The sequence below is a fragment of the Saccopteryx leptura genome, chromosome 4 (genome assembly GCF_036850995.1).
Source record: "Saccopteryx leptura isolate mSacLep1 chromosome 4, mSacLep1_pri_phased_curated, whole genome shotgun sequence".
Lineage (NCBI taxonomy): Eukaryota > Metazoa > Chordata > Mammalia > Chiroptera > Emballonuridae > Saccopteryx > Saccopteryx leptura.
In genome coordinates, this window is record NC_089506.1 from 964,119 (window position 1) to 977,019 (window position 12,901).

Genomic DNA, 12,901 nt, shown 5'->3' on the forward strand with positions numbered 1-12,901 from the left:
TTCGGGTTCATAGGATGTTTTTCAAAGTGACAAGGTAGTATTGGGGGAACAATTATTTAAATTCGCTTATAACTTTTTACTTCTATAAGATGTTTCTGCATTTCTTTCTCAAGCTATTGACACAGGTAAGATTCTTGCTCCCTCTCAGGCGGACGAAGACGGTTCTGCGGGTGCGGGGCGCCCCCTAGTGGACGTCTGGGAGTCAACATGCTCTTCCCGGCGCCGCTGCCCGCGGTGGCCGTGTGACCAGCCTGCGTCTTCGCCTGCCCACGATGGGATTTAGGAGGTCTGTGTCATTCAGGGACTGTTCTTTTCCACGGGCCAAGACAGATCGCAGGACGTTACTGTAGCGGGGCGTGAGGAGTTGGGTGGCACGACCTGTGCCTTATCCGAGGTCACTGAGCTGGTGCGTGACCACTTGAAGCACGCGAGCCTGGAACGGCATCCATGCCCATCACACGGCCCTGTCTGACGCGGGTCACGTGCCTGTGGACCGGCCTGTGCTGCTCGGGGCTCCTGCGAGTTGCTGGGGAGCTGTGGGAGGAGGCCCCACGATGGCTGTCCCCCTGCAGCCGCCAGGTCTGAAGGAGCCCACCCACGTGCCTGAGAAGTGACCGGTGGGCTGGCTGCCTGGAGCTGGGCTGGCCCCGCCCCCTAAACCGAGGGGGCGTCAGGAGCTCCGCTGTCGATGGCGGTGGGGGTGGGAGAGCGTTGCCTGGACCGCAACCCTGCCCTCGAGGACAAGCCCCTTCGTCTCTTTGTGATGCTGGCTGAGAAGCCGCGGCTCTTGGTTGTCCTCGGGGGACCTGGACGTAACCGGTGGTGTGAGGTCGAGGTTTCTGGGAGGCCCAGGAAAACCAGACACAGAGTGCTCCCCAATCTCAAGGAAACCCAGGGCCCACGCCCTGTGCAGAAGTGGGTGTTCCCGCGCCCCGCCCGGTCTAACAGCCCGTTCCTGGCAGAGGGAGTCTGGGCCCAGGCCTGTCCCTGTCCCGTGCCTCACTGTGTCCTGCTCTCGGGAACGAGGAGACAACACTGAGTGTGGTGACCACTCCTGACCTCCACGTATCAGGAGGAGCGTGACCTCAGAGCCGTGTTTGATGTGTCCGGTCGGAGCAGCGTCTCAGCAGACGTGGCCGTGACTGCACCCCCCAGGCCGTGACTCACCCTGGCTGTGCCCCCCGACCCCAGCCCCCCAGCGGGGTTTGGCCTGAGTCATATGCTGAGCTGGATCCTGACCTCAACCTTGACCTCGACCTTGACCTCATCCTTGGCCTGGCTCCAGACAGCCCCCTGGGAAACCAGCTCCTCTCTGGAGGGTAAATCACAAGGCCTAGAAGTCAAGAGTGCGAGTTTTAGTTCAGACCCCCATGCAGAGCAAACCCCATGTGACCAGGTCAGTATTTTTTTTTCCCTCTTTGGACCTCTGTGGGCTCACTGGTACGCTGAACAGCAGGGGCCGGGCGAGGTGACAGCCAGTGTTCTGTCCGGCCCTGAGAGGCTGGCCCTCGGCCTATCTCAGCCTCCCCTGCACGCCCACCTCAGCTGAGCCCAGGGGCACACGTGTGCCAGCTTGCTCTCCCGGGACAGGGTGCCCTGCCAGCCGGGTGCTGCCGGTGCCTCCCATCCAGTTTTACATGATTACACCCGCCGACCATTCTTGTAAGCACGCGGTTCGTGGCCGTGCCTGCAGTCTTTCAGCCCTTACGCACTCTTGGAACGGAATCCTCTTGGCACGACGTCCGGCATCCTGCGTCCTGCTCTGAGCCGGTGGGCTCTGACCCTGCATGCTAAGGCCCCTTCCCCGGGCACGGCCTCCAGGACTGAGACCGTAGCATGCTGGGGTTTACACGAGGATCCTCTAATCCAGCTCTCACTTTACCAGCGGAGAAGCCAAGGCCCCGGGCAGCTGAAGAGGCTTCTCCGGGGTCACGCAGCCTCGGCCCCAGATTAGCAAGCATGAGACCAGGCCTGGCGCCAGCCCCTTGGCGATAGCTCGGCCCGGCCAGCCCTGTGCTCTCGAGCCCCGCGGTGATTATTTAGTGACACGTGGAGATAAACTGCCCATTAGCGCAGGGCCGTCTCCGTAAATAGAAACCTGGAGACAGCACCCATGGGACAGAAGCCACGCTCCACATCTAATAAAAAGCACAATTACTCGGCTTTCACGACGAACAAGGCACTTCCCAGGTGCAGGCACGGGGCCGAAGTAAGTGTCACCTCTGAGCAGAGCGTGGGTCGCGGTGCCGTCCGTGAGGGGGAAGGTCTCAGGGTGTTAAAGCACCACGGTGACCGCCGCCCTCAGGAGACATCTGCCACGTGCACTTGATCACGATGAGGAAGTTGTGGCCGCCCCTGCAGACTCCCCGTGACCCGGGCCCCGGCCGTCCCCCCTCTCACGGGGGGTGTTGTGCAGACTTGGGGGGGGTTTTCCTCTCGGCTGAGAACATTCCCCTCCTCTAACTGGTCCAGGTGAGCCCTGTCGGTCAGGGGCCACGTCCTGCTTCTGCGGGAGCTCCGTGTCCCCGCGGCCCCGGGCACAAGGCTCCCCACACCCCACCTTGTTGACACGTCCAGAGGTGGTGCACCTGCAGGGCACAGGGCTGCCCAGGTCTCCTAGGACATGCCTGGGTTTACAGAACAGGGGAGACTCTGGCCTGCGCTGCGGAGACGTTGAGTGACCTAGCAACCTGGCGGTTCAGGACGGGCGTCGGTGCCGTCACCACCCGTCCCGTGCTGACGTGATGGAGGCGTGCTGCTGCGTGCATTTGCTCTGTTCCTTCTGTGAGCACCCGTCTTGCCAGAGCACGTGGTGTGCCGCGTCCTGGGGTTCAGGGTCAACAGAGCCCCAGGGCTCCCGTTCCCGTGGGTGAGACAGACCAGCCAGCTGCTCACCGGGAGGAACGTGTGCTTGCGTGTTGCCGTAAGGGTTCACACGTGAGGTAGGGTTCGTCTTGACTTTAAGACACAAATGGCTTTAAGGGGTGGGGGTGACGGAGCAGGTTTGCATTCTGAGATGTTTGCTTGGACGATACAGAGAAGGGTAGGGAGGCATGTCCCAGGCTGGAGGTCACCCAGTCCGAGCTGGGTGACAACAGTGGACACAGAGAGGACAGCAGAGGAGAGGGTGTCTGGGAGGAGGAGGAAGGGTCACGGTGTCTGGGGCCTGAGGGACGTGTCCATGCCGTCCACGGGGTGAGGGACGCTGGGCAGAGACCTGAGGGAGAGCCGTGCGGAGCCTGGACTTAGAATGATTGACTCGCTGAGTATAAGTTCCGTGTAGCCTTCCGCAGAGCGGGCGAGGCCACATGCTGCGTGACAGGGCAGCCCAGCCCACGCAGGCCCTGCCCAGCGCGTGGTGTCCTCAGGGTGGGGGCTGGGGGCGTGGACGGGGAGGGTCCTCTGAACAGGCCTGGGCGGAGCTTCGGTATAAGCGGGTGCCTTGGGGCTGGTTTGGTGGGTGACCTGGTGGGACTGGCAGGTGGGGTGTGATGGGTCACAGAGTCTACGACAGTGACCGGGCCGAGAGGGGGAGGTCACCGCTCCTGCTGAGGTCAGCCTGCGGAGGAGGGATGCGGGCCTGGCGGACGCCGTGGCGTGGATCCTGCACGTCCAGCCCCTGTGCGCCGAACACCACGCTCCTGCCCTCGCTTTGGGGCTGTCCCACCAACGGCTGGTGCTCAGCAGTTCGATCACGACGCGGCTTGGTGCCTTTCCAGTTTGTGTGGCCGGAACTGGGTGGCTGTGGGGCTCCTTGCGTCTGTGGGTTTACAGTTTCCACCCGATTTCGAACACTTCCGGTAAATGTTCCCTGCTGATCTGTATCCCGACGATGACGTCGGGCCTGCCTGGGGCCTACTCTGTCCCGACCCAGCCTGCTGCTGAGTGATGTCCCCGGGCCTCCGAGGACCCCGGATGCTGTGTTCCAGGAAGGCGGCCTCCTGCATCGGGGGAGGGGGAAAGCAGTTCCTGAACTACGTGGGGGTGAGGAGCTGGTGGCCTCGGGGTCCCTTCAGGAGACTGCCCACCCCGGAACGGAGAGTGTCTTCTCGCGAGAAGCTCGGGCCCGAGGTGGGTGCTCGCAGACGGGAGACGGGCATTGCAACTGTCCTTCTCGCTGTGGGACCCCCGGAAGAGGGCGGGGCGGCTCCCGGAAGAGGGCGGGGCGGCTCCCGGAAGAGGGCGGGGCGGCTCCCGGAAGAGGGCGGGGCGGCTCCCGGAAGAGGGCGGGGCGGCTCCCGGAAGAGGGCGGGGCGGCTCCCGGAAGGAGGGGGCGCTGATGGACGGAGGTCACGCTGATAAATGAAACGCCGGCCGTCAGAGTGCTGAGGGGAGTTCGCAGTGTGCTTAAAATGCGCCGTCCCCGAGGGAGCGTGTGGGGGACCCAGTCTGTGTCTGTCTGTCTGACTCACTGACTGACGTGGGGGGCTGGTCCGGCTGTTTCTGACTCATGAGATGGGGGAACATGGAGGTTTAAGGGCTCCCAGGGACTTGCCATGGGCTGTTTCCTCTGATTTTTGCAACAACTTGTATGAGTTAGCTGGAATTACACGGGTTTTACGGATGGGGAAACGGCCCCAGGGAGGCTGACCAGCTGGCCTCCGGGGGGTAAGCCGTGGCGGGAACCCGCTCTCTGGAGTCTGACTGAGGTCAGGGGGCCGTCCCCGCGGGCCCCTCCTCTTGGCCACACAGGCCAGGGTCCAGCCCACGGGCGTGCCAGTGCTGTGTTATTTATACTCGGCCGTGAGCCCTGCCAATAGGTGGACACCCTCTGCCGTTCGCTCTCTGAGGGGTCTGGAGGCAGCGGCATCGTCTGGGCATCACTATAAATAAGATGTGATCTGCCGACGGGGCAGGGCTGGGCCCCTTTCAGGGCCCGGGGTGAAAGCAAGCAGAACCCTCAAGCAGTTTCTGAAATGGAAAAGAAACAGACAAACAGCTGCAGAGCCGCCCCCCCGCCAGCTGCAGAGCCCCCCCCAGCTGCAGAGCCCCCCCCCGCCAGCTGCAGAGCCCCCCCCAGCTGCAGACCCCCCAGCTGCAGACCCCCCACAGCTGCAGAGCCCCCCCCAGCTGCAGACCCCCCCCCCCCGCCAGCTGCAGGGCCCCCCCCAGCTGCAGAGCCCCCCCCCAGCTGCAGACCCCCCCCACCCCCGCTGCAGAGCCCCCCCAGCTGCAGAGCCCCCCCGCCAGCTGCAGACCCCCCCCCACCAGCTGCAGAGCCCCCCCCAGCTGCAGACCCCCCCCCCCCCCCCCCCGCTGCAGAGCCCCCCCAGCTGCAGAGCCCCCCCGCCAGCTGCAGAGCCCCCCGCCAGCTGCAGAGCCCCCCCCAGCTGCAGACCCCCCCCCCCGCCAGCTGCAGAGCCCCCCCCAGCTGCAGCCCCCCCCCCCCCCGTTCGGTTCCCCTGCATTCGGTGCCCGGGCTAACGAGGCAGTGTGCTGGTGGGACTCCGGCCGTCAGGGAAGACTCGCAGACGTCCCGTCTCTGTGCCCGGGACCTGTCTCCGACCAGGGCTGGAAGCGAGTCCACACACTTGTGTTTTCAGAGCTAGCGTGCGTAAGGATGTGGGCGCCCTGTCCTCCTGCTGGTCACCGGCAGGGTGGTCCCCGTTTCCCGGGAATGGGCAAGAGCGCTCAGTGACTTTCACTCTCCGATGGGACTGTTTCCGACGGGACGGGACCTGCTTCCTCCCCAGACTGGCAGTGCTTCCTGCGTGGGTGTCGGTTTGGGCCACGGCCATGTGTCTATTTATAGCAGCTCCTTGGCCATAAATGGGGCGGGACGGGCTCTGTGGGGAGACCTGGGTTCTCCTTCGCCGCGGAGCCCGGAGCTGGGTGAGCCGGGCAGCACGGCCGCCCCCTCTGCCACTGTCCTCTCCTCTCGGTGAGTTTCCGTGTCCTCTTTCCTTCCCCGGTTCGAGGCGTGGGCAGGAGCGTGACACCTCGTGCATGAGGCTGCCCGCGTGGACCCATTTCAGGGCAGAGAAGACTTAACCTGCACAGAAAAAACAACCCCAAATGGTCCAATCTCAGGTCTGTCTTTCTTGGCTAGATGCTAACAGTGTCTTTATTTCCAGTAGCCGAGGTCTTTGCTGAACAGTGTCTTTATTTCCGGCAGCCGAGGTCTTTGCTGTCAAATGTGCCAGCGTCTCTCCCGGCACTGCGGGCACTGACCCGGTTCTGGAACAGGCCCCCTCGGGGCCCCCGGTCAGTGGGTTCCCATCCACAGTTCTCGTGAGTCTCAGAAGGACAGGGTCTGTGTCGAGGACGCAGATGTGAGGAGCTGTGAAGTAGAACGGGATGTTTTCTAAGGAAAAAAGGAACGAGGCCATGAGTCACAGACTTGGACCCTGGTGCCAAGGGGACAGGAGGGTAGCCAGTGCTGTGTCAGGTGTCCCCGCAGAGCGGTGGCACTCTCGGTGCTTTCTGCTCTGTGCCCTGACGTGTGATGACCCTGCACATGTCCGGCTCGGTTTCACCGAGATCCCAGCTTCCCGAAAGAGGCCGGGTCCCTGCACCCAGCGGCCGGGCGGGGGCGGGGGTGGGGGTGGCAGCGAAGGAGGAGAGTGGGGTGCAGGGGTGGGAGGGCTTCCTGCCCCCTCCCTGCTGGTCCCACTGTCCTTCTGACTGAGCAGGAGCCAGATGTCGGGGGGCAAAGGTGACTTGAGGAGTTCTTTAGTAAACGGAGTCCGGCTGCTTTTTGGGGGAGTGAACCTGAAGCTGACCTGTGGGACGGCCTGTCCACTCCGTGGCCGCTCTTCCCTCAAACAAGGAGAATCTGTGTGTGTGTGGGGGGGTGTATGTGGGAAAACTCACAGATGGACAGATCTCTGTAACTATCGATTTGTTTTTAATTCTGTGGACCCGTGACGTGGCAGCGGTCCATCTGGGTGGCCGTGTGCTCCTGGTCTGCGGATGCAGCCAGGCCTCAGAGGGAGTCGGGCCCCGGGGGCGAGGGCTGGTGGCCGCGTGGGGAGGCGGGTGGTTGCAGGACCTCCGGTTGCCGTGGAGCCGTGCTTGTGGACGGGCTGCTGGGCGTCAGACGCCAGGCCTCCTGGGCGTGTCTGGACGGTGACTGGAGAATGGTTCGGGGCTCCGTTAGCTTTCCCTCAGTGCCAGGTGGTCCCCGATGTGAACGAGCCCGAGAAAGCCCGTCCTGGGGCTGAGGGCCTAGTTGCTAGGGGTGCACCCCTCTAGATGCCGGCCACCCCTTCCTGTCCCCCTGGAAAAGCCGTGATTTGCTGTGTTTGTCGACTCGGACCGCCTAAGCGGCCCAAACAGCCGTTTCTCTTGTTAGATGGAAGTCAGTGCGTTGGAGCTGAAGTGTTTTCAGAAATTAAAACCCTCTTGGCAGCAGGAGAGATGGGTTCCCAGTAGTGCTCACAGGAAGGGATTAGCCTGAGCGTGGCCCGGACACACCATCCCTGGACTTGAGGGCCGGCTCACGTTTCACTTGCTGTGACAAACCCGGGCGTCAGGAGCGTTGGGGGCCGTGGGCGGGGGGCAGAGTCAGAGGTCTGTCCCGGGCAAACCAGGGACCTGGGCCAGTGTCCACAGGTAGCTCGAGATCTGAACCAGGACGGCATGAGATCGTTCACCGTCAAACTGTGTGAATTTGGTTCTTTTTTCTTTTAATTATTTTTAAAATTTTTATATTATGTGAGAGGAAGGGAGGCAGAGAGACAGACTCCCGCATGTGCCCTGACCAGGCTCTGCCCATCTGGGGTTGCTACTCTGTTGCTCAGCAACTGAGCCATCCTCAGTGCCCGGGCCAACTTTGCTTGAACCATTTAAGCCATGGCTGCGGGAGGGGAAGAGAGAGACAGAGAGGAAGGAGAGGGGGAGGGGTGGAGAAGCAGATGGGCGCTTCTCCTGTGTGCCCTGACCAAGAATCGAACCCAAGACTTCCACACGCTGGGCCGACGCTCTACTGCTGAGCCAACTGGCCAAGGCGAATTTGGTTCTCATTTGCTGAGAAAACCAAAACCCATGGGTGGGGCTGCTCCTGGTCTCCACTGGTGACGTGGGAGGACGAGGCCACTGGCGATGGCCTGTCACCTCCACTCGTTGTAACCAGGGCCGCAGATCCACACACACGCCAGAGCTGAGGGAATGTGAGCCCCTCCCACCCCGTTTCTCAGCAAAGCAGACTGAGGCCCGAGAGCTGGACGGGTCACCTGGTTGCTGACGGTGTCCAGGGCTCCCGAGGCCCCTCCGTCCCAGGGGACTGACACCGGAGCTGTGTCTGAGGAAGGGCTGCTGTCCCTGCTGTGAGTGGCTGTGGGGAGGAGACTCGGCACGTGTTGGGGTGACTTCCCCTGGGAGTCCCCAAGGGGTCTGGGGCTGCTCGGCCCCACCATTCCCTTTTCTTTCTGGTGTCATCAGAGCGGGTCCTTCCTGGTGGCCCGTGACTCCGGGGCGGCACTCTGGCACCTGCCGAGCCCCATGGAGCGTGCTTCCCTGAGAGCGTGTCACCCTGTCTGGGCCAGCCGGGCGGTCCTGACCCCTGGGGCCCGCGGCGGCGGCGTGGAGAGAGGGAGCCAAGCACAGACACGTGGCCCAGGGGGACTCGGGCCGCCGGGTCCTGCCGACGTGTCTGGTTTGGTGTGAGATTGATCAATGTTGGTGCAGCAAGTGGCGTGGGGACCAAGGCACGGAGCCGCGAGCCCACTCCGTCCCTGCGGCGGACGCTCTCTGAGGCGTTTCCTCCTCGGGGTGCCCGGGTCCGCGTGCCGGCTGGGCCGGCACGCAGCACGAGCTCCAAACGCGTGTGGGTGACAGATGGTTGTGCCGAGTCCCCGAGCCGAGCTGGGCAGTGCTGACCCTCATGGGGGCCCTCAGAGCGCTGTCCCCCAGGGAGCCAGGGACGGGGGGTCAATGCAGGACTGTCTCTGGAGAGACAGCTGTGGCGTCCACAAGGCAGAGCGAGGAACCCCGGCCGCAGACCGCGATTCCAGCCGCAGGTCCTGACCGCCACAGGGTGGCCTCCTCACATCCTCACGGGCCCTGTCGGGACCTCCAGGCCCACACAGCCACGCACCGAGCTCAGTCCGTCATGTGCGAGGTGCTGACCCTGCAACCCAGGAGGGAGGGCCAGCCATCGGCTCTGGGCAGTGCTGACCCTCGGAACACTGGGTCCCCGTGCACGTGGCTGCCCTCTTCTGGGGGTGCTGGTGGCCACATCGGCTCTGGGCAGTGCTGACCCTCGGAACACTGGGTCCCCGTGAGCCTGGACTACCCTCTTCTGGGGGTGCTGGTGGCCACAGTGCAGACTTCTCAACACGGCTCACCCTCTCCTGTCACCTCGGCCATTCTGGACTCTGTGTTGCCAGGAAACACAAGCAGATTTGGAGATGAAGCCCACCCGGGGCTGGGCACACGGGGTGCGGGGACGTGACCATCTGCGTGGGTCCTGGGTCCCTGCTGCAGTGGGTGCTCCTCCGCGAGTGCAGGAGCGACTGGAAGTCTCAGAGAGGACACTGGCCCCAAGTGGTCAAACGTGTCCCCCCACTAGGGTCTGGCTTCAGGTCCGTGAACCTCACCGGCACCCCCCGGGCGGCCTCCGGGCCGGGTGTGGGATGCTCGCGATGACTGAAGACGTTGGATCCCACTTCTTTGTCCCTGGGATCCTTCAAATGTGGAAGCGGTCTAGGCATTCTTTCAGCTCTATTACCAAGTTCGGGTCCACAGCCACAGTCACAAGCCAGCCCAGTGCCTGCGCCCTCCAGACGCGGGTGAATGTCATGGTCAGACGGACGAGGCGTGCTGGAGTGCGGCTGGGCCCCGGGTCTGTCCGACGTCACAACCTGTGTGCTTGACCTTGACATTCTAACACCTCTTCCGAAACTGCCGCGGGTGGACGGGACGTGCTGGTATTGTGTCCTGCTATGTGCGCTATTCTGTGGCAGCTTGATAGTCGACCGATGCCAGCGTCCCGGAAAACACCTGCTGGGCATGGGGGCGGGGGGTTGGTCGACTGCTTGAGTTTTAAGAGGACATGCTGAGCTAAGTGAGTGTGGGGCGGTGTGAAATGCCCGGAAATGGAAGTCTGAGGACTGCTGGTGGGCCAGCCCTTCCCACGTGTCTTTGGGGGAATCATGTCTCTCTCTGGCCACCGTCCCCTCACCCCTACCCAGGGGCACAGAGGTTTGGGTCATCCCTAAGGGTCTGCCCAGGTAAGCTCTGTGCTCTGGGACTCTGGGCCCTCCCGGTCCGGAGGAGAGGGATCATGAGGAGGGTGGCTGGAGCACACGGTCTGCTCAGCGGTGGAGAGAGAAGCTGAGGACGGTGCAGCGGAGCTGGGCCTGGCTCTCCTGCTCCCTGTCCTGCCCCGTGCTCCGTGTGAGGGGCGCCCCCCAAGCCTGGGTCCAGGGCCTCGCCCCAGAGGCCCCTCTTTAAATCAGGGCAGATTATTTTAGTTATTTATTTACTTATTGACAGAGACAGAGAGAGGGACAGATAGGGACAGAGAGACAGGAAGGGAGAGAGATGAGAAGCATTGATTCTTTGTTGTGGCACCTTAGTTGTTCATTGATTGCTTCCTCATATGTGCCTTGATGGGGGGGCTACAGCAGAGCGAGTGACCCCTTGCTCAAGCCAGTGACCTTGGGCTCAAGCCAGGGACCCCTCACTTAAGCTGGTGAGCCTGCACTCAAGCTGGCGACCCCGGGGTTTTGAACCTGGGTCCTCCACATCCCAGTCCAATGCTCTATCCACTGTGCCACCACCTGGTCAGACAGGGCAGGTTATTTTAATTTAAACACAAATGACAGTTCGGAGCTCAGATTTGGGGGCGTTCTTTCCCTTGCTATTTGAGACACCAGCAATCACAGAGATGTAGGAATACAGTTCTTTTAGGGCCAAATAACCCGGAAAGCCGGCATTTCACTAATTTTGGGTGAACATATGCCGTCTAGCACCTGCGCTATTTCAGCTCCCAGATCCCATCCCAGATGGAGTCCAGCTCGCTCTTGCTTGGCGATAATTTAACCAGAATGTGCTCACCCCCCCCCCCCCACCGCCCCTTGGCTTTCTCCTGGGGCTCGGTCCCCGCTCCCTGCCCCCCCCCTCCCCGGGGAACCTGTGAGGCGTGACTTCGGAGGAATGGATCTGGGAGGCGTCCTGGAGACTTAATTCCCTTCCTCCAGCCCCCCCCCCCCAGCGGCGGGGACTCCCAGCTCTGGCGGCAGACACGAAGGTGGCCCTGGGGTCCGTCTCTCCGAGGGACTGCTCCTCTGGCTCCCACACATCTCCCGAGCTCCTCTGAGCACCTGCTCACGGGGTGCCCTTCCTTCCAGCCCCGCCTGCCCACCCGTCACGGCTCTTCCCAGATGTCACCTACCGTGGGGACCCCTTCCGACCCCCTCCTCGTCAGCTGCGGGTCCCCTCTCCCCTCTGGGAGCGCCTGGTGTCCCTCTGCCCTTGTGTCCTAAGTGCGTGTCTACCGTCTAATCCGTGTTGTAATTATCTTTATCCTCTTCACCGGCGTGGCCTTGAACAGAACCAGGCGTTCTAAAAATATTCGTGGGGTTCACAGTTAAACGAAACATAGAGCCCCTCCCTTCTCACTGCGTGGAAGTGAACAGCCCGTGCGCCCGGGTGGCAGGGAGCGTCGCAGGCGTCCAGACTCCAGTTTAAGAGGAGCCGCACTTCTCTCGCCGTCCGTTCACCACCCCTCTGGGCTCTGCTGACTGGAGCCGACTGCTTTTCCTTGGCGGCGACGCACGATATGTCAGGCAGTCATCGCAGGACCAGGTTCCCACAGGGCCTCAGGGCTGTTTGTCACTCTCCATCCGCAGGCGCGCCCCAAGATGTCCCTCGTCGCTGTGCCCTTCTACCAGAAGAGACACAAACACTTCGACCAGTCGTACCGTGACATTCAAGCGCGGTACCTCCTGAGCGAATATGCAGCGAAAAAGTAAGCTGGGATTCGCGGGTTGGACGCATAGGGTCTCCGTGAGGGGTGTCCAGCACTGGAGGGCAGGAAGCGTTCTCCGGTCCCCTGCACCCTGGGGTGGCCTGTTCGGGGAGGGTCAGAGGTGGCAATGCTCCCTGTCCTGATGCCCCTTTTCAGTGCCAGAGGGGGGATGTGGCCGACCCCGCTGGGCAGCAGATGATGTGTGGAGTGTTGCATGGCGTCATGGTAGACCCTGGTAGATACTGGTAGATACTGGTAGACCTGGTAGACTGGCTCTGAGCCCTGGTAGATATTGGTAGACCCTGGTAGATACTGGTAGACCCTCGTAGACTGGCTCTGAGCCCTGGTTAGATCAGGGGGAGGACAGGGATTCTTCAGTAAGTGCTCATTGACTTTGTCTTCTTCACACGTCTTCTAGAAACTGGAGTCTAGAACGTCACCAAAGAGCCAGGGATATGGGAAAGATGTGAGTGGGAGGGAGTCTATGGGATGATAAAGATTGATGGATGCTGACTCTGTAATAACTTTGCTGCATTAACAGGAAATGTAGCGAGAAGTGGACTGATTCTCTGAATTATAGGCTGGGGTCATGCCACAACTTCTTCTGTACGTTTACAAGTCTGGTGTCCTCCGGGACCTGCAGCTCATTTTTACTGAGCCAGCCCCGTGGACAGCCTGGTGGACAGCAGTTCTAGTGGACAGCACAGTGGACAGCAGAGTGGATAGCAGTTCTAGTGGGCCAGCACAGTGGACAGCAGAGTGGACAGCAGTTCTAGTGGGCCAGCACAGTGGACAGCAGAGTGGACAGCAGTTCTAGTGGGCCAGCACAGTGGACAGCAGAGTGGACAGCAGTTTTAGTGGACAGCACAGTGGACAGCAGAGTGGATAGCAGTTCTAGTGGGACAGCACAGTGGACAGCAGAGTGGACAGCAGTTCTAGTGGACAGCACAGTGGACAGCAGAGTGGATAGCAGTTCTAGTGGGCCAG

At 62.0% G+C, this 12,901-nt stretch overlaps 1 protein-coding gene across 1 annotated transcript in view; it reads left to right on the forward strand.

Annotated features, from left to right (window-relative positions):
• The first annotated feature begins 5,754 nt into the window (after window positions 1-5,754).
• Window positions 5,755-12,901, forward strand: part of MYOM2 (myomesin 2) — an 85,119-nt gene continuing 77,972 nt past the window's right edge. The window contains exons 1-2 of the mRNA XM_066380064.1: window positions 5,755-5,881; window positions 11,796-11,914. Coding sequence (XP_066236161.1) covers window positions 11,808-11,914 — 107 coding nt within the window. The 5' untranslated portion in view covers window positions 5,755-5,881; window positions 11,796-11,807. The remainder of the gene's footprint in view (window positions 5,882-11,795; window positions 11,915-12,901) is intronic.